Raw genomic sequence first — 26,029 nt, forward strand, 5'->3', positions numbered from 1 at the left:
ACCCGCTATTTCATCCTCATTTAGTAGCAATCTCCAGCAATCAAATAATTGTGCTTGTCTGTCTGGCCCGGGCACAAGATGCACTTAGATAGATTGTTCTGTTGGTCAGTTCCATTCGCTGACAGCACAGCAGGGAGAGCTCAATTTATTTAACGCATAAAGCTGCTGCATATAATTGGAACCCTGGCTAAGGAAGGAGAAAAAAAGACTGGAGAAGGCAATGGGCAAAGGCATGCGAAGATGGAATGAAATGGAGGGTCAGTTGAGGAATCTCCATTTTGGAAAGGCACTTAGGCTACCCCAATTTTCAAGTTTTCTCTGAAATCCACAGTGTCTCAATTTTCTTTCCTCACTGCTTGAGAAGAGAGTAAAGCCTTTATCCTCAAATATATGTTTCCTGGATGCTGTTATTCTGATCAAACACAGTGCAGTTCTCTCACTGGTCCACCAGCCACATGCTCTAGACTTACACACACACACACACACACACACACACACGTCTTTGTAATTAGAAAGGAAGGTAGGAAGTCAGTCTAAAACAGATGCAGGCTGGGCATGGTGGCTCATGCCTGTAATACCAACACTTTGGAAGGCCAAGGCCCAAGGATCACTTGAGGCCAGGAGTTCCAGATCAACCTGGTCAACATAGTAAGACACCATCACTACAAAAAAAAAAAAAAAATTAATTAGCTGTGTGTAGGGGCACACACCTATAGTCCCTGATACTCAGTAGGTTGAGGCAGGAGGATTCCTGAAGCCCAGGAGTTCAAGGCTGCATTGAGCTATGATTGCACCACTGCACTCCAGCCTGGGTGACACAAGGCTAAGTCTCAAAAAATAATACAATAAAATAAAACAGATGCAGTGAGAGAAAAATGAAGCAAATTGAGAAAAGGGGTGAGAAAACCACAGGAGAAACAGTCATAAATTATTTTATAATAGCCACAGGGCAGAGCAGGGTCACCTGACTTGGATGCAGATGAGGCCAGCTGGAAGAAAAAGTGATTGGACCCTGGGTGTTCCCTTCTGGCTTCCCAGCATCCCCTCTTCTTCCCCAGTGCCTTGGATCCTCACATCATTCCTACTTGGGCCTGTCCTCAAACCCTCTTGCTCTAAATATCTTCTCCTTGCTTCCTTTCTTTTTTTGCACTCCAATTAAAATCTTCCTTTAACCAGTTATAATACCAAAATGATCTCTTAAAATACTTCATAGAGGAGTCTGTTGATCATATCTCAGACTGATCATTCACCAAGAACTTCACATTCAGACAGGAGACATAAGATGAATTCCCAATGGTAGTGTAAACCAAAAGGTATCTGAGACAGGTCTCAATCAATTTAGAAGTTTATTTTGCTAAGGTTAAGGACATGCCTGGAAGAAATAAACACAGAATCACAGAAACAGTCTGTGGTCTACGCCGTCTTTCAAAGATAATTTTGAGGGCTTCAATATTTAAAGGGGAAACATGGGCTGGAGGGGAAAGAAGGAAAGTATGGCAATCCACACGTTGCAAGAGAAAAAGGGCAGGGAAGAGAATAGTCAATAATGCATTTGTCTTATGCTCAGTTAACCAACACTTTGCAGAAGATAAGGTGAACATAGAGGAGCTACCTATGGAGATATTTGTAGCTATCTGAGATAGCTGTAGCTATCTACTTAGCAACAAAAGGAAAGTCAGCTTTTTGCATGAGTCAGTTTTCAGCTCCATTTTTTTTCTTTTGGAGTAGTGAATTGGGATCCCATATTTTCTTTTCTTTTCACAGTAGATTATCAGGAGATGGCAGGATCATTGAAAGAAAGGAGAGAAGGAAGAGACAAAAATGGGTGGAACAAAGAAGGGAAAGGAAGGGAGAATCTACCAAGTGCCTACTGAGTTTTAGACAAAGGGCTTTTCCACATAGCATTATGTGAACAGCTGCCTACACAAGATAGATCCCCTGGGCTTAAATGGTTACTAATGAGGAATTTAGATGTCACTAATCCAGACCTCGAATAATCCCTAGAAAGAGTAGTAAGAAAATACAGGCAAAGACAATTCTAGGACCATCTCATTTTATGACCCTAACATTATACATATCTAGAAAGTGAACAGAAAGGCAAAAATTACTGGACTCTGTCAGGGATTTAGAAAAGTCAGTCAACCTATCTGAGGCCCAGTTTCCTCATTTATAAAATAAAGCTGCTGGGGGAAATATGGTCTCTACATTTTCTTCTCATTCTTAAATTACCTAATTCAATGAATTTTTCCAAATTTTCTCCTCTATAAGATCATTCCTATTCCTATAGTAGCTAAAAATGCTTTTATTTTTAATTTATTTATTTATTTTTTGAGACGGAGTCACTCCTCACAAGGCTGGAGTGCAATGGTGCAATCTCAGCTCACTGCAACCTCCGCCTCCCTAGTTCAAATAATTCTCCTGCCTCAGTCTCCTGAGTAGCTGGGACTACAGGTACATGCCACCACACCCAGATAATTTTTGTATTTTTAGTAGAGACAGGGTTTCACCATGTTGGCTAGGATGGTCTCGATCTCTTGACCTTGTGATCCGCCCATCTTGGCCTCCCAAAGTGCTGGGATTACATGCATGAGCCACCGTGCCTGATCACTTTTCTTACTTTTATCTTACTCCAAGCTCATTCTTGTTCGTATTTTTCAAAAAAACAAGGCTCTCCTTATATTACTTCCTCCTTTCACGCTGCCCATTTCTATAATTTCCTTTTCAGCAAAATTCCTTAAGAGAGATTTCTGTTTTTTGTTTTTTCTTTTTTCTTTTTTTTTTTTTTTTTTTTTTTTGAGACGGAGTCTCGCTGTGTCGCCCAGGCTGGAGTGCAGTGGCCGGATCTCAGCTCACTGCAAGCTCCGCCTCCCGGGTTTTTACGCCATTCTCCTGCCTCAGCCTCCCGAGTAGCCGGGACTACAGGCGCCTGCCACCTCGCCCGGCTAGTTTTTCGTATTTTTCAGTAGAGACGGGGTTTCACCGTGTTAGCCAGGATGGTCTCGAACTCCTGACCTCGTGATCCGCCCATCTCGGCCTCCCAAAGTGCTGGGATTACAGGCTTGAGCCACCGCGCCCGGCCGTTTTTTCTTTTTTCTTTTTTCTTTTTTGAGATGGAGTCCCGCTCTGTCGCCCAGGCTGGAGTGCAGTGGCCCAATCTCGGCTCACTGCAAGCTCCGCCTCCAAGTTTCATGCCATTCTCCTTCCTCAGCCTCCCTAGTAGCTGGGACTACAGGCGCCTGCCACCACACTGGGCTAATTTTTTGTATTTTCAGTAGAGTTGGGGTTTCACCGTGTTAGCCAGGATGGTCTCAATCTCCTGACCTCGTGATCTGCCCACATCGGCTTCCCAAAGTGCTGGGATTACAGGTGTGAGCCACTGTGCCTGGCCAGAACAGATTTCTTATAATCCATATCTTCACTCTCTCTCCTCCCATCCTCTTTTGAACCCACTCCAATCAGACTTTCATTGCCATCACACCACAAAAATTCTCATGCATATGATCTCCCATAGTCAATTCTCAATTCTTTATTATTTGACTACTAACAACATTTGTTTGTCTTGCTTTTTTGTTTCCAAAGGCTCTCCCTCAGAAGAATATTAGCAGCATTTGACACAGTTAATCACTCCTTCCTCCACTGAACACTTTCTTCACTTGGCTACCAAGACACCACACTTACCTGGTTTATGCCCACCCTTTTTCAGTCTATTAAATAATTTTCTCTTTTCTTCCTCATGTCCCGATTCCAAACACAGATGTATCCCAAAACACAGTTCTTATTCCTCTTCGTTCTGTCTCCACTCATGCAAAGGATGACTTTACGTGTTCCATGGCCTCGAAGCCTATCCATGGGTTGATGACTCCCAAATCTCTCTTTTGACACCAGAGTTGTATGTCCAATTGCCTATTGGACAACACTACTTTGACATCTCATTGGCATTTCAAACTTAACATGGCAAAAGCCTTCCATTTCCTGCTTGCTCTTCCTAAAGTTTTTCTAGTCCCATTCAGTTGCAAATCCATCCTTCCAGCTGCTAAAGCTTCAAGCTTTGGAGTCACTCTTGACTTCTTTCTTTATCTCATACACTATATCTTATCCATCAGCAAATTTTTTCAGCTATACCTTAAATATATAAGCAGAAGTCCAGCCACTTCACTCTACCAACACTGCTACCATCACTTCTCATTTGAATTATTACAATGGCCTCTTATATCAGTGGCTCATGCCTATAGTCCCAGTAACTTGGGAAGCTAAGAAGGGAGGATCACTTGATGCCAGGAGTTAGAGGCTGCAGTGAGCTAGGATCATGCCACTGCACTTCAGCCTAGGTAACAGGGTAAGACTTCAACTAAAAAAAATTAGCATAAAAATAATAGTCACTATTCATGTTGGAAACAGATGGTATACTGCCTTAGTCTGGGCTGCTATAACAAAATACCATAAACTGTCAGCTTATAAACAACAGAAATTTGTTTCTCAGCGTTCTGGAAGGCTGGGAATTTTAAGAGTAAGGTCCTGACTGATTTGGTGTCTGATGAGGGCCCATGTCTTCATAGACAGAAATCTTTTCACTCTTAAGTCCAAGACCAAGGCAGAATGTGTGTCTGGTAAGGGCCCCCTTTCTGTTTCACAGACAGTTCCTTCTCACTGTGTTCTCACAGGGTGGAAGGGACGAGAGTCTCTCTCGTGCCTCTTTCATGAAGGTGCTAATCTGATTCACAAGGAGTCTACCATTATGATCTAATCATTTCCCAAAGGCCCCATCTCCTTATACCATCACGATGGTTATTAGGTTTCAACATATTAATTTGGGGGAAGACAAACATTCAGACCACAGCCAAATGGAAAGTTTAATAAGAGGACTGTTTACAAAGATGTGGACAGGATGAAGGGAAACTGGCATAAAATGTTCAAGTGCCCTGTGCCTAGCAAGCAGGGGCCAGTAGTAAAGGCATGACTACCCTTAAATATGAAGGAGTGAGAGGCAGGAGTAATGACGAGAACACGTGCACACAACAGGAGCAGTATTCTTCAGCAGACCAATTCAGTCAGCCTACCGCAATCACCAGAAAGTGAGAGGTAGAAATAAAAACCATGAATTCACTTTCCTCCTGCCTTCTGATCTCCTGATCACAGACCTAAATGAATCCTAAGGCAGAAAACAAGAGAGCTGCTCATGGATACAGCTCATTAAGGTCACCCTCCTAACCCTTCTGCTCCTCTGGAGCACAGAGCAGGAAAAAAACGTAGAGAGAGGATCTGGGGAAAAGCAAAATGCATCCAGCAATATAGCAATATAGTGAAGTAAATGTTACTTTCACAGGGTGAAATGAAACAATCTATGTAAAGCATTTAGTACAATGTCGGCACAGCTTTTAGCTGGTGAGGCAACCCCCTTATTTGCCTGGCATTATAGTTCCAAATGTGGACTTTTGCGGTGGTAATTTCCAAACTTTAGGTGATGACCAATTAGTGGGTTGTGAGTTTAGTAGGTTTTCTAGCACTTATTTTTTTAAGAAACAGAAAAGACCAGTATGCATTTCATGAAGTAAGGATAAGTATTATCTAATATATATCTGGGTGCGCAAGTATGTATTTGCTCCTTGGGTCACAGTGTAATATATTTTTCTTACTAAGGATGACAGCCAAAAAATATTTGAAAGCCACAGTGCAAGAACACTCTTAGCTACTGCTCTCAACTCTCACTTATTTTTTCCCAAGGAGAAGTGACTTACCTGATTTAAAAATTTGGGATGAGAAACTAAGAAGATGTGCTCGAGTCCTTTCTCATTCTTTTGTCCCTACCCCCTCTTTTGTCTTTTATTACTTTCTATAGTAAACTAAATAATGTGCCCCAAAGATATCAGGTCCTAATCCTTGGAACCTGTGAATGTTACCTTATATGGCAAAGTCTTGGAAACTATGATCAAATAAAGGATCTTGAGAAGGGGAGATTATCCTGGATTATCTGGGTGGCTGGTAAATGCAATTACATATATCCTTTAAGAGGAAACCAGAAGGAGATTTTACAAACAGAAGAGAAGGACAATGTGAAGATGGAGAAGTCGGAGCAGAGTGAGATTTCAAGATGCTGGCTTACAAGACTGCAGTGATTCAGTCACAAGTCAAGGAATGCTGGTAGTCATCAGAAGCTGGAAGAAATGAGGAATGATTATCTATTCATCAGTCAATGGACATTTAAAAAGATTACTTTTCAAGGCTATTTCTAGGATCTTGGCAGGTAGGTAAGAGGCAACCACACTTACATTCATGAATGCGGTGTCACGAGAATGAGGAAGGCTTCTACACTCCAATTTGTACTCTGGTTTCCCTCATAATAATAACAGCCCCACACTGAGTGACAACTATGTGCAGAACACAATATGTGCATAATCTCTACATTCACAAAAACTCAGCAAGGTAGTTATCATTACCTTCATTTTACAAATGAGGAAGAAACTCAATCAGAAATAACTTGTCCAAGTCACAGTATTAGTAAGTGACAGAGCCAGGTTACCTCCAGTTTGATCTGCCACCAAAAACAGAGCTATCTCCAGCTCAACAAAGTGTCTTGCTGTGTTGCCACTCCCAATTTCCTGAGTCTGGGCTTTTGTAAAGTCTCAAAGCTAATTAGATTCTATTGCAAATCTGTTCCTCCAGAAAACTGCATTACATAGTTTGTACATACCAAAAATATGCATAATAAATTTTTCCAGATAGCATTCTAGTTTGTTGATGCCAATTTGGTCCCAAGGTCTTATGCCTCACTTGATTATTTATTTTGTAATTGCTGGATAAAAACTAGATAAAAGAGGCAAAAGAGGAAGTTATAAACTTAATGCTAGTGTCTTAGTGCTGGATGTCACCTTAAATCATGTATTGACAATAAATTACATCACAAAAACCTTAGAGCTAGAAGACCTCTTGGATTATCAAATGCAAACTGTTTTTGCAGATGAGGAAAACAAAGCCAAAAATTTTGCATATTTGTTTAATAAGTAACCAAGTCATCAAAGCAGAATTGCATTGCAATGTAAACTGATACTTAATAATCTGTAAATTCTAAGAGGGAAGTAACTCCAAACTTATTTTGATCATGTAAACATTGCATTGTAAAATTCCATTATTGTTTCCATTATTTTTCTCTTCTCAAGCATTTATGTAGGGACGTATGAAACTGATGTCCACGTAAGGGCAAAATCCAGCCCTACTTTTTATTTTGGGTGAGGAGGAAAACTTTTAAGTAGCCCTTTTCAGTTGTAGGATCTTGACATTCCATGTTCAGAATATGAACACTTTAATCCCATTCTACAAAACGAAAACCCAAACATTCACAAAGTCTTGTCAAATCACATCCTTAAATGAAGTTCTTTTAAATTAAAAAATGCTACCGAGCAACCCCTGAAACACAGTGTGGTTGGTTTCATTTGTTGTTCTGGGCATCTCGTTTACTACACTGGGTAACAACGTATTTGTTTGGGTTCGTGGTGGAAATCTGTCACAGCATGTTTAACTATATTCACCACCCTTGACAATTATTAACATAAAATAAAGGCAAAACGAGGTGCTAAGATGGGGGGGGGAGGGAAATCGTTCTGAGTAAAGCTGCCCATGCCCTTTCCTGCAAGAATTTCCAAATACCCACCGCCCAGGAGCAAAGGACAGAAAACACAGAGAAGCCCCACCTCTACACCTAGAAAGGAAAAGATCCGCCCACCCTTCAACCAACCCGAAGTCGCTTTCTCCGCTCTGTCCACTGCTTGAGCGACTTTCCTTCTCCTCCGCGTCCCCTTTTACGACAGTTTTCCGGCCTAGTTTGCGGCTGCTCCTGCCGTGTTGCGTAGGGCGCCTGTGCTGGAGTGGTTTGTGCTTGAGGTTGGGGGTTGCGTCGCTCTCTGGTAAAGGCGTGCAGGTGTTGGCCGCGCTCTCTGAGCTGGGATGAGCCGTGCTCCCGGTGGAAGCAAGGGAGCGCAGACGGAGCCATGGTGAGTGCGGCCTTCCGGTCTCCTTAGCAACCTCCGGCCCAGGCCTCAGCCTCAGCTCCCGGCCTCGGAGGTGTGGAGTTGAAGTTGTGCTCCTTAGTGCGACTCTGGGCGGGAGGTTTCGGTTTTCGGGGCGTCACACTCACCAGGACACAGCCCTGTTGGCTCGCTCCTCTTGGGTCTTTGTGTTTTTACATCGTCTTGCTGCACGGTTTTCCAGCTTCTTGTCCGCACGGGCTCTGAGCGCTAAGGCGTTGCTTGCCTGGAACTCCTGTAAGGTCAGAAGTCTATCATGGACTTGGAGATTAGTGGAAACGTATTTGATTATAGGTGCCCTTGCCCTAACACATCTTCACAGCACTGGCTCCACTTTGCTATATCCTTCTCTTTGGCTTTTGCCGACAGATGTCGTCTCCATGCGGAAATTCCTGAACATATTTGGGCCTCTGTTGTTAGGAAACAACAGGGCAGTGCTAAAGGTATATTCTCCTAGTTTAGCCCACGTTTAGCCTCGAAAATGCGTTATCAGAATTTTACAGGAGCCGTCTGTGAACAGTTTTTCCTTCTGTAGCAGAAATCTTATTTCCACTAATTTTTTTTTTTTTTTTTTTTTTTTTTTGAGACCGAGTCTTGCTCTGTTGCCCAGGCTGGAGTGCAGTGGCAAGATCTCGACTCACTACAAGCTCCGCCTCCCGGGTTCGCCGTTCTCCTGCCTCAGCCTCCCAAGTAACTGGGACTACAGGCGCCAACCACCACGCCTGGCTAATTTTGTGTGTTTTTAGTGAGACGGGGTTTCACAGTGTTAGCCAGTATGGTCTTGATCTCCCGACCTCGTGATCCGCCCGCCTCGACCTCCCAAAGTGCTGGGATTACAGGCGTGAGCCACCCGCCCGGCCTATTTCCACTACTTTTGATTGAACTTTAATGTAACCTAATTTGTCCGGGGATGAAAGAAGTTTTCAAACGGGGGGAATCATCTTTTTCCCTATTGTAGAGGTAAATAAGCAAGTCGAACTTGCCGTCTTTCCCATAGTAATGAATCCGGTAACTTTAATACATTCGGTATAACAGATGCAGTAGTTTAAGGATTGCTGGGCAGAATATTTCTGCCTTAAAAGTTGTTTCTCGGCCAGACATGGTGGCTTATGCCTGTAATCTTACCACTTTGGGAGGCCTAGGTGGGAGGATTGCTTGAGGCCAGGAGTTCAAGACCAGCCTAGGCAACATAGCAAGACTCCGCCTCTTAAAAAAAAAAAAAAAGGAAAAAAAATGTTGTTTTTCCTATTAAAATGCAGTTTGTAATGAGTTGGTGATGGGAGAATGGGCAAAATGAGAAAGGGTGGGAATTAGAGAAGTAAATATTTACTCTTCTCCCCCTTACCAGGCCAGTACAGTGGTAGCAGTTGGACTGACCATTGCTGCTGCAGGATTTGCAGGTTTGTTTATGGTTTGGGGATGGAAGTGAAGTCGGGGAGATTGGAGATTTACTTATTCTATTGCTTTTGGTTTTAGGCCGTTATGTTTTGCAAGCCATGAAGCATATGGAGCCTCAAGTAAAACAAGTTTTTCAAAGCCTACCAAAATCTGTAAGACTTAATGAACACTTTTGCTAATTCTTTGCTGCTTGTATTTGAAACCTAGAGCCACACTTAAGGAAGGGTAAATTTCCAAATATCCATGAAGTTCTAAGTGATTGCTTTGGACCCATTCTCCTGCTTCCCACAAGGAGAGTATAGAAGTTCTGAACTTTGTAATGGTGCTACCCTGAAACATCAGATGTTATATGTGACAGAGTTGGATGGGGTATTGATAATTCTAGTACCCCACTAGACCCAACTTTCTTGTGAAATAATCACTTTTTCACATACCATCACCTTCAGCATCATCTATACATATTCTTGTTTTCCTTTATCTGCTCTGCATCACACACACAGAGGTATATGAGATTCTAAAGTGATCCGATCTTACCATGTGGCCCTGGCACTCCCAAACGTCATACATAGGTAGCACTCTAGTTAATTAGGCTATAGGGTTTGACTTGATGTTATGGTCATACCCTATGTGGTCACAGTTAAGAATAGATTTGATTGTGATCATCTGTTGAATATTTATGTTGTGATTAAGTGTAACAGAATAGAGTGATTGTAGGCTTTACTAATATGATTTCTGACATAGCAAGGCCAGAGGAGCTGATAGTGGTATTTTCTGTATATGTATCTTAAAGTCTTGTTTCAAATACCCTTGAACCTCTTGTCTCAAAAGACTTCCAGATCCTGTTCTTGAGCCACTTCTTAATACCTCAGGAATTGCACTTAAAAGTCCTCTGGAATGTCTTAGTTTTTCTACTGGCTCTGTGAATATTTCCAGACTTCTTTTTTAAAGCGACTTTGTTTATTGTATTAACCTTTCTTTACAAATGGCATTTCTTCTTCCAGGCCTTCAGTGGTGGCTATTATAGAGGTGGGTTTGAACCCAAAATGACAAAACGGGAAGCAGCATTAATACTAGGTGTAAGGTAAAATAATCTCTAATATTTTTAGCATTTTTCTACCACTCTAGAGCCATGAGGAAATATAAGACCTTCTCTCCTTTAATAGGAGAGGGTCATGGGGATTTTGTCCTAGGCAGATTGATATTACCAATTCTAATCAATGAAACTGTACTGTTCCTTCATGTTATTTTTAAGATGTAAACAGTCCTTCAAATGAGAAGGCACACTAGCACTTAAGCACTTTTTCTTTTTTCCTAGAGTGTTTGCTAAAACACAGGCACTTTTTCATTTATTGAGAGATAGACTCCTCAGCAGATTATCACAGTGTTCAGTGTTCTCTGTAACTGACATTTTTTGTGTGTGGTGAAATTCTGCCTTTGGCCAGGCACAATAACTCATGTCTGTAATCCCAGCACTTTGGGAGGCCAAGGCCAGTGGATTACTTGAGGTCAGGTGTTCAAGACCAGCCTGGCAAACATGGTGAAACCCTGTCTCTACTGAAAATACAAAAATTAACCAGGCGTAGTGGCACACGCCTGTAATCCCAGCTACTTGGAAGTCTGAGGCAGGAGAATCGCTTGAACCCGCGAGGCAGAGGTTGCAGTGAGCCAAGATCAAGCCACTGCACTCCAGCCTAGGTGACAGAGTGAGACTGTCTCAAAAGAAAAAAAAAAAAAAATTCTGCCTTTTTCACTTTCAAATCCTTAAACATGCTTTTCTTATCAATAAAAGGACTGTTGTAATGAGTATTACAAGTTCAACACATTTTTGAGAGTGCCTTACTTTTCTAAGGAGCAGTTTAGTTCCCCAATTTAGGATACGCATTGGGTGTGTTGAGGTTTCTAAACAGCTTTTCATATCGTTGTGTTAATTTACTAGTTTCGCAATGTCTTTAATTGGCCTTTATGTACAATTGTTTGATGTGATACAGAAGTAGGTTGAAGTAAATACCTTTTCTTTTTTTTAATTAGCCCTACTGCCAATAAAGGGAAAATAAGAGATGCTCATCGACGAATTATGCTTTTAAATCATCCTGACAAAGGTAAGTAGTCATTAAATTCTTGTTGTAGATGTTGCTCGTGTGACTAGTTGTTATTAATGGGATTTTATCTCAAATTCCTGGCTATTAGAAGGGAAACACTTAAATCTGTGTGTAAGTCCTGTCTCCTAGGCTGGAGCCATATATTTCTGGTATCTTAAATTCTGAGTGAAAACTTTATTTACAGAGTGAGCAGATGTAAGTGCTACTATTACTATGTTTTGTGGGGTTTTTTGGCCTACATTTATTATAAATTAAGATGTTAAATTTCAGTAAAACTAAAACGTAATTTTTCCTTATCCATTTTAGATACCTTGAAACGGAGATTACCTAGATAGAAACTTAATGGGATTTATTTATTCGTTTCTGATACACTTCTATGCAGCCTTGGCTGTGTTGAAGGAAAGCAAGAATTTCTTTGAATACCAAAAATTAGACCACAGAATTCATATTCTAGTGTTTGTATCCTTTTACTTATACAAGAGAGGGCTTTCATTAATAAAGAGGGTTTTTCAGTTTAAACAGCGTTATAATTGTTTGATATCTGGTTTCACAGTGTCTTTTATGAAATTCAGCTTGTATTATATGGAGGGCTTCTGATTCAGTAGGTCGGCATTGGAGCCCCATAAATATGCATTTATACTAAGTTTCCTGTTATTTGTTGCTGGTCTAAGACCATACTTTGAGAATCACTCCTCCATCAGATTTGTAGGAAAGCAGCTGTAGATTGACATTGTTAAGGGACAGTAGATAATAGAAAAAGAAAAACTGGACAGAAAAAGGATGTAAAGCAAACTGGTATCTTTCCAGTAAACAGCTCAGAAGCCTTTGAGAATATCATGGTATAATTGATGTTCATTTATGACCTGTAATCATGAATAGGCTAACACCAGTTCAAAGGCATATACATATGTATCCAGTATATGTGATAGAAATCCTATTTCTATCAGTTTAAGCTTTCTAAAAAGGTGTCATTTTTGTAGAAATCTCTCCCACGTAAATTCATTTCTCATTGGTCACATATATTACCATGTATCTGGTCATCCAGTTGCAGTGTCAGGGTTAATTTTTAAAAATTAAAAACACTGTTTCTGCTAAATCTCCCTCAGATAAGCATTGGAGTCCTTGAAACAAGAGTAGCTTTTTACCAAGCAGAAATTGAGAATCCATATTGTAACTGTTCTTTTTTCTTTCTTCCTATAGGAGGATCTCCTTATATAGCAGCCAAAATCAATGAAGCTAAAGATTTACTAGAAGGTCAAGCTAAAAAATGAAGTAAATGTATAATGAATTTTAAGTTCATATTAGTTTATGTATATGAGTACTAAGTTTTTATAATAAAATGCCTCAGAGCTACAATTTTAAAAAATGATTTAGCACAAGCTAAATCTCAAAGCCTTGGTATATTTTTCTTGTTTAAATTTGGGGATTTAAAATCAGATTAGTTTAGAATATTTGCATATTAATTATGGGCAAGCACACACAATCTGAATAGAAATAGTTCATTACTCATTTAGCAGATGATTTGGGACCTATGTCTACTTTTCAAAGCAAAGTGAAGATGACAGTCCTTGCTCTGAGGGAGCCCCCACTTTAATGGGAGACTGATAAACTGATAATTAGACTATGTGATAAATAGTATGATGGAAATTAGCTCAGGCTGTTTAAGTAGGGACTCTTACCTTATTCGGTGGAAAGGCTGTTCCAGGTATAGGCAACTGGCCCAGCAACTTGGATACTTGGAACCTTGTATTTAAAAGTGAATTTAACCACAACTTAGACCTAACAAATTGACCTAGGGGTGTGTGTGTATTCTATGTACATACAATTTTTATTTCATGCATTAAAAATAGTATAAATATTTCAGAGTACAGGTCTGATACAATCACAAGTTCATTGCAGCCTCAACCTCCTGGGTTCAAGCAGTCCTCCCGCCTCAGCATCCCAAAGTGCTAGATTACAGGCATGAGAAGTATTTACATTGTATTCAGCTAGCCCCTCAACAGTACTGACCATTTATAAATTATTCCTTCAGTTGGCTATTTCTTGACATAATCAAATTTCTGCAATTTTTATGATAAACACTGTTAGCAAAACTGAAAACAAATGTTCTCAATATCAACATGTTTAATTTGGACTATTTAGAATTTATATACTAATTTAAATGATGTTTAAAGGCAAATTACTTACTGTTCATCTAACATAAAATATATAAGGATCTTAACCAGAGGACCTGTATAAAACATCTGATATAAATTAGTATGTATTTCCCAACAGGAATATTTCTATGTGTAGCTCTAAGATGATAAATTTTACTACCTACCATCTAAACTTCCTTAAATCATCATAAGGTTCTTAATTATTGAAGGATACAAGGACTTTTGAGGTTAAAAAAAATAGTGGAGGTAATATTTATCTGCCTTATAAAGTAAAGGTGTATCTGCTCTTTGTGTTTTCTATCCTATACCCTTGTTTAAAATCTGATGGAGTCTGTTGTGATTTAGTGTATGATGAAACACTAGCTTCTAAGGCTTTTATGCAGGATAAATTATTTTATTTCCAGGGACAAGGAGACATGAAGGTACAGTTAGTTGGTTCTTGTTTGTGGTAATTCTGTTCTTTAAGGTGGCTGTGAACACTGAATTCGCCTGTAAGGAACAAGTTCCTAAGAGAAATACAGATTCTGTGACCCTTCGGTCACAATATTGTCTGCCAGTCAGTATATAACCTTGATCTACCTGTTTCTGCTTGAAAACATTCTTTAGTATTTCATTAACTTTGAATTAACAGCCAACAGCACTATAACTCATACTTGGCACATCACAGCCTTCTTTGCATTTAAGAACACTAGGTAGCATGCTTCACTACTACTCTTGGGAACCATCTTAAAACAGCAAAATCACCAACAAAAAGCACAAACATGAAGCTTGGCACTAAATAGACCACAAAAAGGATACTTGTTTATGGTATGAAAGCTTAAACAAGTAGAGCATTGCCTTGTGCACATAAAGTGGTTTAAACTTTTTGTCACTCTGCAAATACTCACAGATGACCAGAAAAGGATGTTGATTTTGGAGTTACAAATAAATTTTAGTGAGTAGGAAAATTCACAAATAAGGAATTCCACTAATAATGAGGATCAACTGTATTTTGGTTTACTAACCTTTTATTTCAGTCCATTGGACAAATCAAAGAATGTTCCTCTGAACAAGATCTTTATGAAGAAATAGTTAAGACTTAAAAGCACATTTTTCAAAGACAGACAGTGATAATACGCTGACAGGCAATGAAGCATTAACTCTAAAAAGGGAAATTTAACTTAGTAGATATAAATACTTTTGGGTGTTCAGTGCAGACAGCATACCTGTTTTAAGACAGGTGTTAAAACAATGGAAACCACTTAAAAATAATACCAGGGAGCACAGCAGAGCACATTTTTTCTTGCATAGTAATCAGTTTTATTTTCTCAAGGCTTACCTTTTTTAAGTAGAAGAATCCATGTTTCATTGAAGGCTGTTAGGCAAACTGAACATTTAAATGTCATCCATGTGAGGGCTCTAAAGATCATGGTAGGTGATTGATACCAATACGATCCATAAAAAAACTTTAATCTTTTACTGGTATTTTCTTACAAAATACTTGGTCTGTAACATTTGAGTACTTACAATGTACTAGCACTGTGCTAAGTATTCTTCCTGTATCTCTCAGTAGACTGGTTATTATGATGTACATTTTACATGTGAGGAAATGGAAGTTTAGTAAAGCACCCAAGGCAACATGCTGAGAATGGCTGATCTTTCTTACATCCCAAGTTCCATTCTCCTAACTTTTGTACTATGGCTTTACAATTCTGATAATCTAAGCATGTTTTCCTTGATGGTACTGAGATGTGAGTCTGGTACTTATCTCCACAGATCCAGTTTGGGGCCTTTGTCTTTATTCATTGGTGCTTCCAGATAAATTTTAAAGGCGGCGGCATGATTAAACACACTTAGGGAATGGGAGGTAGGTTGCAAGTTAAACTTCTGCAGAAGCCAGGTAAATCTGAGCTTTGGGGCTTCAGCTTTCTCTGTAAAAGGGAAGGATACATGACCAACTTGAAATTGTGAGGATTCCTCCACGTTTTATGGCTTGGGAAACAAAAGTCCAGAGCAAGTGGTCGTTTTCTCAGGTCCCACAGCTAGTGAAACTAGAATTAGGTCCTGGCTGTCTTCTCCAATTTGCTATGTTCATATTAGTCCTCATTAGAAGTTTGTGGGGAATTCCTATCTATAGCCTTCATATTAGACCTCAAATTCAGAGATTTCTGTGAGTCACTTAGCCTCTTCCCTTTTGGCTTTACTGGCCATCTGGGTTGACATTATTAGAAATGAGTCCTAAGGTGCTGTATACTGCTTTGTTGGTAAGAAGTGAGCTATAATGGGTTGTCCTGGAAGTTAACTCTTTCTCCAACTTTAGTTTTAAGCAAGTTATCCTGCCCTGCCATCAACTATTTTCCAAATGATGAGTACTTATGGAAACATTTAAATAGAATACCAATGAGAACTGAGAAAAATCAGGGAACTAGCTTATTGCCACACTGAAAGCTGTGTAAATTCAGTATACTGAATATATATGGGCTCCCATAAAGAAAACTTAGTATCAGAAATGTCTAAAAATAAAATTTCACTCAGGCATAATGCTTCATTTTTAAACGGGTTAGTGGTGTTTTAGGTTGGAATGAGAAGTTCTCTTTCAATCATAAGAAATTGTATAAGGTTGACAGTGACCTTAAAAAAAAGTTGTTTTGCAGTTCAGAAGCTTGTAGTAGGTTCACATTTTGAGTGCACATGAGCCTCCAAACAGGTTAAATCTGAGGAAAATTTAGAACGTGAATCAACAATGTCAAAGAACAGACTAAGCTAAAAAGAAAAAAAAAAAAAAACCTGTAAATTTTATGTAAACAAAGTAAAAAAAAATTACTATGTAGAATGCTCTCCTAGGTTTTTGGTTATGTAAAGTATCCTGGAATGAGTAACCTTGAGTACCAGTTAACTTGAATGACCTAAGCTCTGGTTTTAGTTTTTGGACTGCTGTACAGTGTGCTGTTTTTCAGCTTAGAGCCAACTACTGCCTTAGTAACAAGATATATATAGGAAGAGCTTCTATCCTGTGTCACCTATTATTCCTGACCCAATAATAGAACAGTCCAATGATATGGGATAATCTGTTGTGGTTAACATTTGCTGCCACCTTACTGCAGTTTCAGTTAATGAAATTTCAAATATATGTTTACATTTTTCTTCACAACCTGAAGACAGCCAAGTTAGCTGAAAAAGGAAGTCTAAAGAGGTTGAAATTTAAGCAACCAGGCAACAATTAAGTAAAAATTGTTTATCTAGAAAAACTATTGGAAAATATTTTTAATGAAAATGTTCTCTAAAACTAATAAATTAGTACGTACATTTTACAGTTAATCCAATTAAGAGGGTACAAACAGGTAAAAACTTTCCAAAAATAAAAAGAACATACCAATCACTGAAATACAAAGAAATTCAAGAAGCTAATAAGTAGCATACTTAATAGTGGGGCTGTAAGACTTGTGAAAAATTACTTTGTCCTTGTTTGGAATATCTTATAGATTGCATTCAGCATAGTTGAAAATGTCTGGGATGGATACATATGTAAAACAAACAACACTTAAGTTTGGCATACTCCTTATGAGAATACTTGGGCATTTGGTTAGGTGTTGCCCAGGGTCTGACATGTGATTAGACTCAAATTACCATTGGAAGGGCCTTAAAGATACCAACTCATCCAGCCCTCTCTGGTTGCATAAAACTGAAACCATAGAGAAAAAAGTTTATAGAGCTAAAATAGTGGCTTCTAATTCTGTACTGTCACCTAAAGCATCTCTTTGAATTATCAAAAGAAGAAACAAGCAAATGGACTGGGAAATCATCTTACAAAACTAGAGTATAGTTTTTCCAGGGGAATTGTGTACCTTACCTCAGTACTGGAAATACTAGTACAGAAGATACAGATGAATCTGAAGTGATATACTGATAAACTTTTTTTAAATTTGTAATTAGATTTAAGAAATTGTTAATAGTTGATCATTTTTGACCCTTACAAAAGTGGTGATTTCCTACTGTTCAATGTAATGGGCTTAAGTCAGTTTTAAGTTAACACCACTTGCTAAGTCTGACTTTAAGCAGATTGCAGTTCCTGCTTTATTGCAAAAGCTCCTGAAATAAAACCCCAAATACTATCAAAGACCAACATGGGTTATAAGCAACTGTAGTCCATTCAAGTACACGTTCTAATAAAGAACTGAAATTTTAAAAAAAAGGGGGGGCTAGCAAATTCACTATAGCAAACACATATTCTTATGAAAAAGCATAAGGGATCCAAATCGTGTAGCAAAGACAGGAAGACTGAGACAATAACAGACATCCTTTTTGTTGGGATTTTTTTCCAAAACAGTAGATTCAGTTCAAATCCAAGTTCCTTGAAACCTTACAGAAGAAAATCCGGGTGTAATTTTCCTTTACTGCCATTCTTAATCACCAATCATCTGTCCCTGGACATAGCCTGTTTTCCATTTTTATCTGTCCTTAGGCAACAGCCTATGAGAACACTAGTTGGTTTGAACCTCAAAAGCATAAATCTGTTTGCAGAGGATACAAATGGTGCTATTTCCCAATCCAAGATTTAGTTAACATACCAACTTTTATAAGATCCTCCTTAGGTTACAAAACACTAGACACAGCTAACAGCAGCTACAAAAATATGTGACTTAACACAACGGCAATGGAACCCAGCAGCATCTGAGGTAAGTTTCTATGAACTCACCAGTTTGATGTGCTGCTTCTAATTCCACATTAAAATACATGATTATTTCAAAACAAAGATTTGTGCATTCCTATTATACTTTTGCCAATTATGTCTGACGTGTTACCAGAGACACCATTTTGCAGAAGTTTTAGCCCCCTTTAAGGCTTAACAAAGATCGTGATGCCTAAACTAGGAATCGTAGGCCTCCCAAAGCTTCAGGAAAAGCAGGTCATTTTTGCTACCATATAATCTCAGCTGTTACTTCGTGATTCTGTTCAGGTATCGTATGAATTCATATATATATATATATGCTGAAACATTGTTGGAACTGCACAAGACCTTCCAGAATACCTTTTCCTTCTCTTTAAAGAGGGTCTCAATGGCGCAGAACTGAGCTCAAATGATGCTCCCACCTCAGGCTCCTGAGTAGCTAGAACCAAAGGCATGAGCTACCGCGCCTGGCTCCAGAATGTATCTTTTGCTTCAGTGTCTGTTTAGTGTATACTGGCAAGTTCTTCCCATAGCAACATCTCATCTAACTAGGATAGCAGCCAAAAAGACGGACCCCTCTCAAATACATTTAGAAGACTATCTGAATTAATGGCTACCATTTGGGGAGTGGGCTCTCTTTAAAAAAACAAATGCATATTTATCACAATTCTGCAGTACCTATATTTTTTAAAGGACAAGACACTGGGTTTAGTCATTTGTAAAATAATGAACCTAGTGTGGTTATTGCTAGTATGAAGAACTGGTTCAGCTATACTCAAGATTTTGTTTCTTCCATTCCCATTGAAACAATCTTTATGGAAAATGGATTTTAGTGTATCTGACTATTCTACATGGGAGAGAATGAAAAATCATTTTTTTTATTTACCAATTTGCCAATTTGGCATTAAAGTTCCTCTAATACCTTATAATTTTTAACCCAATTATGTAAGAGAACTGAGACTATTTAAACTGTTTCTAACTTTGATCGATTTTAAAAAAGACAGTTGTGGGTAATTTTTTTTTAAATCACAACATGAAATTACTTGATACCTTTTATATATAAAGGACAAGAGTTGCACTACTCACACCTTAAAATTCTGTTACCAAGAACCAATCAGAAGGCTTCAGGAAAAAAGCACTTAATACCAGCGCACTTTAACCTTAATTATAATTAATTTGAGGGCTAGGGTTATATATACTGACCTGGCAAATTTTACATTTTAAACTGTATCCTGAATTATCCTTCAGATCATATAAAATCACATTTTTATGCACATAAAAAATTAAACTATGCACACAAAAAACACTTTTCGTATGCCAAATGATGCAAAGGGCTGTCATTCTTCGTTCAGTGGTCTATATAATATTGTGGAACAAAGCCTTCTAACAATTGACCTCAAAATTAGCTGTACTAATTGTTGTACCACTGTTAAACTTCATCTTTATCTTCATAAAAATTAAGCTCTGGCTAAAACATATAAAGTTTAATAACTGATTTTTAGTCACTGGTATGAGAGCCTTCAAAATAAGTTGAGAATCAAGAAGCAAAACATTGGCCTATTATTTAAAAGTTGCTTGTCATACCTTCTATCCCCCATTTTCTTCCAAAGTTGCCTTTGATTAGAATTTTGTTAGGTTTTTTTTTCTAATTATCACATGTATTATTAATTACCTATGCATCTAACAGCCTAAACTTGTGTTAAGATTTCAGAGGATTCATTACAAAATGGTTAAATGCCAGCTGACATTTTAATGCTATTTACGAGCAAGTATAACTGCTTTTTAAAAAGCAAAGTATACTATCCTAAGCCTATAAATAGCTCCAACTACTTTGCAACAATTGGTGTAAAAAGTAGAAAGTTAAAAAAATTCAGCAAATGGAAGATCAAAGTTTATTTACTACCTGCATACAAAAACATATTGCACATCAAACAACCGAAATAAAAAAAAAAAAAAAAAGGAAAAAAAAAAGATACTCTACTGAAGACTAACATGTAGTTTATACAGAATAAACCTTCTGGAAATTGATCTTTTCAGTAGTTCAGGTTATGTCTGAATGGACATGACTAATTCAGCTTAGTGTTTTAACTAAAGCTATGTTTGATTTTTAAATACTGTACACTTTAATAAATAAACCAAACAAAGCCTCAAGGTAGAACAGTCACTGCCAAGTATCGCCCAGTGTCCCTGCAGATGAGTTTAACAAATGTATTCCAGTGGTCTGCAGATTTTCCTCTACATACAGCATTTAAAAAACACATTAAAACAGACCAGTTTCCAGACTAAACTAATGAAGAAATTACAATTCAGTGCAAAATATTTTAGACTGCATTTCATTCTAGTTTTCCTCAGGTGAAGAAGTGGTTGCATATTAAAAATGTAACAAAAGCAGCTAATGCTTTCATAAAGAATATTACGTTAGGGATCCCACCCCACCCACCACCCCCCATCTCTGCCATATTTTGAAAACAAAATAACATTTCCTATAGCCAGCAACTTTTTTTTAATGTTACATATACTATTCTCAAGGCACATCTGATGATATATTTTATAACACAGTAGGTGTCAAAGTATGTTTAACATATGATTTCTTCAGGATCCCTCCCCTTTTTGAATTCCAAATGGAGGAACTGAAAGTGCGATGTAAAGACTGGCGATCCATATTCTATCTTTGGCAAGCTTGTACAAGCACTATTGTAAATGTAATGTAAAAGAACTGTAAACTAGGAACTTCTTCAGTTTATGAAACACCATTCAGGACTGCTGCTTCTTGAGTGTTTTCTTCTTTTAAGGTATTAATCTTTTCTTCTCCTGGAGTACGCTGTAGCTTAGAAATGTCATCGCCAGAAGCACTAGTTGGGCCGTTTATTGCCTTTTCTGAAGGACCATGCTCTTCAATCACATCTTTTGCCTGCCAAAGGGAGACAACTTTTTCAACTTCTTTATAAATGAAATCTATAGCTGAGGAGGAAAACAGCTACATAAACATTAATTAGCTAATGAAAGTTTTCAGTTTCATATGCCACAATGGATCAAAGTATTAAAACGTCTCTAAAATTCAAAACAAATACCAAAGTATTCCACTCTATGGGTCTTTCCAACTTTGTATCTCTAGTACCTAGCAGTGCCCAAACCACACAAAACATCTGAACTAACGAAAACTGTACCTAATTTTAAAACACTGGAAAGCTCACCATGAAAATGACATAAACAGTTAATATTAAACATTTAAATAATCACCTACTTTACTCACCTTTTGAAAAATCACATTTACATATCAAATACCATAAAGCATTTAAAAGAACTAAAATTTAAAAGGTCTATATCCATCAATGAGAAGAGGTATATAGCCTATTGCTCCTGAATTAGGCAACAGTCTCTATGCCCAATATCTTTGGGCAGATTGAATTTTATAAATGCTATTTGGAGCTCTAACTAAAAAGCATTTCAGGCTCAAGCATGCATATCTTCAGTTATCTGGGGCCAAGAACATATTCAAGAGTCTAAGTAAAATAGTATTGTCTATTTGTGGAAACAAGTGATCACACAGTAAAAGTAGTAAAAAAATAAAGCTAAACCATACCAAAAATTAAAAAAACAACAAAAACCTACAGGTTAAATTCTCCTTACCATTTCTTTCTTGTTTTTAGCCAAAGTTTCCCTTGGGAGGTTTCTTTGTCTGCTCTGAGACTCAGCTCTAGAAATATAATCTGCAACTGTGACTGTTAAAGATGAGAAAAAAATTACAGGTGTTGAAAAAAATATTTCTAAAGTTTATTTATGGATAAAGGGTAATTTCACTATTAAACTAGTGGTGGGTCACCCAGTGTCAAAATTTTCTTAAGCTGGGTATCACCTCCAACCAAAAACAAAGCTTTAAAAATCTGCCTGGGTTTTTGGTGCTGAAGAAAATTTCAAGCTTGAGATTGAGGAAATCTAGATTAAATTCCTCTTTCCCAAGAATCCAGCTATTTGCTTCTGGTTGACCCTAAGGTTGTGGAACAAAGTTGGTAGAGAAACCCACAACCAGTAAAAGGAAATACAAACGCAGTGTTCTAAGCCCAGTGTTTGCAATTGTCAGTGGGGGTAAATGGGGCAAATTTGATCCAAATCATAGTATAATATACTAAAATTTGAAAATTTCATCAGATACAAAAATATTTACTCAATTTTTTTTTTTTTTTTAAAAGCACAATTAAGATATCCAAGTGTGGTTTATCCTATGGCTTTGTTTCAACGTTTCACACTAGAAACTATTCTGAGTGATTAAAATAAGAAACTACAAGCAAACTAAAGATGACAGACCACCACCCTAAAAATGTGGACATTGATCAGACTGGGAAAAGGTCCACAGTGTATTCAGTGACACCCCTCCCACGCCCCCTTTGTCAGTCTTGGTAGGGACTATCTTAAATGTGTATTTGCAAAGTAGCAGCAGTAGTGAATTAGGAAAAAGACTAAACGAAACTAACACCCTACCGTCAACCCAACTTCAACAAATTACCTATGTTCTACAGTATGTGGACTGACTCACTTTATACATCAACACTCAAGAACTGAAACTTAGGGCCGGGCATGGTGGCTCACAAATGTAAACCCAGCACTTTGGGAGGCAAAGTGGGCGGGTCACCTGAGGTCAGGAGTTCAACCAACATGGTGAAAACCCATCTACTAAAAATGAAAAATTAGCCAGGCGTGGTGGCACAGCCTGTAATTCCAGCTACCTAGGAGGCTGAGGCAAGAGCATTGCTTGAACCTGGGAGGTGGAGGGTGCAATGAGCTGAGATTGTGCCACTGCACTCCAGCCTGGGAAACAAGAGTGAAACTCTGTTTCAAAAAAAAAAAAAGAATTGCAACTTAGAATTCACTGATTTTAAGAAATATCAAAAGAACCACCCTTTTTTCTTTCAAGTAATTATTTTCTATCACAAACTGTTTTAGAAAATCCCTGATATGTAAAAGCACAATATATATTTTAAATTATGGGAGCAAGTTAATTATGTGAAGAATGAAAACTCCGGTAAATTTTAAATTATTTATTTAAAGTCACTAGGTATGGGGAGAATTGGTCCATAAAGTATAAATTCTATGAAAACAACTAAATCATTCAGGTATGATAAAAAGCTGGATAGTATTTACAATTCATGTTTCTTAATTATGAATTAACATGCTAACACTGTCATAAGATCCAAGAACTTCCTAGAACTATCATGTATATCTTTTAAAACTACAAGGGAACAACCTATTTAAGAACTTACATATATCATTTACTAGAAAACCACTAAAGATGTTTCAAATCTGAAACTACCTCTTTCCTTCCAAACTGTAAGAAACTCAGTACGCTCATCTTGAGGCTTTTTTAAATTAAATTCATTGCTAATATATTTATAACTACATTAAAAAGAGTTTACAACATTGGGAAAAGGGCTATTGTAATAATCCACTTTATTATGTCTATATACATGGCAGCAAACCTATTACAAGAACAATTCTAGCCAGTGTGGGGAACAGCATAGCGAATGCACTGTTTCCAAGTTCGGCCCTCAGTGACACCTAAACATCTAACTGGAAACCCTGCTGCTAAATTAAGTTGGTGCAAAAGTAATTGTGGTTTTCACCATTTTGGGATGGGTGCAAAAACTACACCAACCTAACACATGTTGAAACAATTCCTAGAACCTTTCATCCACTGTGTACAGAGATAGAATAATATATTTTGATACAGTTTTCAACTAAATCAGCAAGCACTTAGCTGGGGTATCCCCTACCTAAATAAAAGGAAGCCAAAAGAAACCTCTGTTAATTCAAATAAAAACCTGTTCATAGCCAGTCCTTATAATACAAAGCCCCTTAAAAATCCAATACAGATTAATAAATAACAATATCTAGAAAAAATACAGGCAATTTGTGTAATGACATGGACTCTAGAATTTCCTCTAAGGGATCCAAGTTAATCAACTGGACACCAGTGTGTCTTGTCACATTCTAAGAATGGTAAAGAATATTCACTGCTTAATTTACACGAAGAGCAGCAAGAAATTTTGAGCAGATGAGATCAAATTAAATGAGCGTTTTAAAGAGAATGTTGATGTTAACTTTAGATGGAGGCTGCCTCCTAGAACTGCTACCAGGATCAAGGGTAACAATTTTGTGCTTGTTTCACCCACCCTATCTTTTGGGAGAAGGGGCAAGCTAGGAAATGCAAGAAGTTTTAAAAGAGGGAAGTAGTAATCCCAAAGTAGTAGTAAAACAGGAACAGATGCAGTATGGAACAGAAATCATTGTCAAACTGTTGAAGCCTCCAAACTACTCAAGTTGCAATTAATACCATACAGAAATTTTTGCCTCTTCTCCAACAAACCCCACTGTTACTCCGTTTATGCCTGCTGACTTGGTAATAAACCAGCATGTATCTAGTTAATAAATGCTGTAATATATTGTTACATTCATACTGATAGCCTGAATTTTCTTGTTTACAGTAGGGCCAGAAAATGTATCACTGCTGTACCACCTTCAAAAAATGAAATAATCTCTTCATCTAAAACACTTCTTTTTTTTTTGAGACAGGGTCACACTCTGTCACCCAGGCTAGAGTGCAGTGGCACGATCACCCTTCACTGCGGCCTCGACCTCCCAGGCTAAAGTGATTCTCCCGCCTCAGCCTCCAGAGTAGCTGGGACTACAGGTGCACACTAGCACATCCAGCTAATTTTTGTATTTTCTCTAGACGGGATCCCACTGCCCAAGCTGGTCTCAAACTCTTGGGCTCGAGCAATCCTGCCACTTGGCCTCCCAAAGTGCTGGGATTACAGGTATGAGCCACTGCGCTCAGCCCTAAAATATATTTCCAACATTAAAGGAGGGGAGGAAAGAAGGAGAAGGAAAACAAATATTTTCTGGACACTTCCAATTTTTTGACAATATTTAATTGCTCTAAAATTTTCCAACTATCTTTAAAACATGAACTTTTAGGGATGGAAACTAATTCTCTTAATCAGTTTTCCCAAATGTCTCTACAACCACTAAATTTAAAATAGTAAAGATGCCAGAATTTACATTCTTTATTTGGGGAAAACACATAAAAGAACTGGTTTTGGAAAGAATGCAAAAATTGGTTAGTTTGAAAGGGGTTTATTTCTGGTGCACACAATTGCTTCATTGTGAATATACATGTGATTCTCTGTACATAGGAAATGGAATTATGTTCAAAATAATAGACACAGCAAACAACTTTCTTTGAAGTTACTAAGAATTAATGACTACATAAAATAAACATTCTAAAAGTAAGTACTATTAATTTGAATAGTTAGTGGGTGTAAGGGAAAAGGCATCACACTACAATAAACAAACAAAAACATAACATGCATTCCTCATATTAGGTTAAAGACACCTTCAAATATTTTTCTCTTTTATACTTTTTTAAATTGTGGGTATTACAACTCCCACAAAAATGAGGTGCTGAATTCAGATACAGTAAGCAGGCACCATGCAAAAGCTGCCCAGTTTTGCCAATCAACCTCAATCACAATCTACAACATAGTCCCTGGGATGGCAGGCCCCATCTCAAGTGTGAAGAAACCGGCAAGTGAACAAAATGGTCTTCTCAACAGTATTTCCATGTAAACAATTAGGACACAACATTAGTTCAATTAGACAAGTTACTAACACACTGTGAAGGAAGAATGCATTTTCTTAATAGTAGTAGTCTTA

General features: G+C 38.0%; 2 protein-coding genes across 15 annotated transcripts in view; one reads left to right on the forward strand and one right to left on the reverse strand.

Annotated features, from left to right (window-relative positions):
* The first annotated feature begins 7,795 nt into the window (after positions 1 to 7,795).
* Positions 7,796 to 13,694, forward strand: DNAJC19 (DnaJ heat shock protein family (Hsp40) member C19). 4 transcript variants are annotated; one of them, XM_025376564.1, is made up of 6 exons: positions 7,796 to 7,985; positions 9,367 to 9,418; positions 9,495 to 9,568; positions 10,418 to 10,497; positions 11,445 to 11,515; positions 12,716 to 13,694. In XM_025376564.1, the coding sequence occupies exons 1-6, from the start codon at positions 7,983 to 7,985 to the stop codon at positions 12,784 to 12,786; spliced, it is 351 nt and encodes a 116-aa protein (XP_025232349.1). In that variant the 5' UTR covers positions 7,796 to 7,982; the 3' UTR covers positions 12,787 to 13,694. The 4 variants fall into 4 exon arrangements, with proteins under 4 accessions (XP_025232349.1, XP_025232352.1, XP_025232350.1 ...); XM_025376566.1 differs by lacking the exon at positions 7,796 to 7,985 and adding an exon at positions 8,073 to 8,260; XM_025376567.1 differs by lacking the exon at positions 9,367 to 9,418.
* A 967-nt stretch (positions 13,695 to 14,661) lies between these two features.
* FXR1 (FMR1 autosomal homolog 1) overlaps positions 14,662 to 26,029 on the reverse strand; it is a 71,949-nt gene continuing 60,581 nt past the window's right edge. For 3 of the 11 annotated variants that reach the window (XM_025376556.1, XM_025376561.1, XM_025376559.1), the window contains one exon: positions 17,697 to 21,230. In XM_025376556.1, the coding sequence (XP_025232341.1) occupies positions 21,214 to 21,230 (17 nt within the window). In that variant the 3' untranslated portion in view covers positions 17,697 to 21,213. Of the gene's footprint in view, positions 21,231 to 21,949; positions 22,042 to 26,029 lie in introns of all 11 variants that reach the window. The other 8 variants (XM_025376551.1, XM_025376550.1, XM_025376554.1 and 5 more) reach the window with 5 other exon arrangements.

This window comes from Theropithecus gelada, chromosome 2, assembly GCF_003255815.1.
Source record: "Theropithecus gelada isolate Dixy chromosome 2, Tgel_1.0, whole genome shotgun sequence".
NCBI lineage: Eukaryota > Metazoa > Chordata > Mammalia > Primates > Cercopithecidae > Theropithecus > Theropithecus gelada.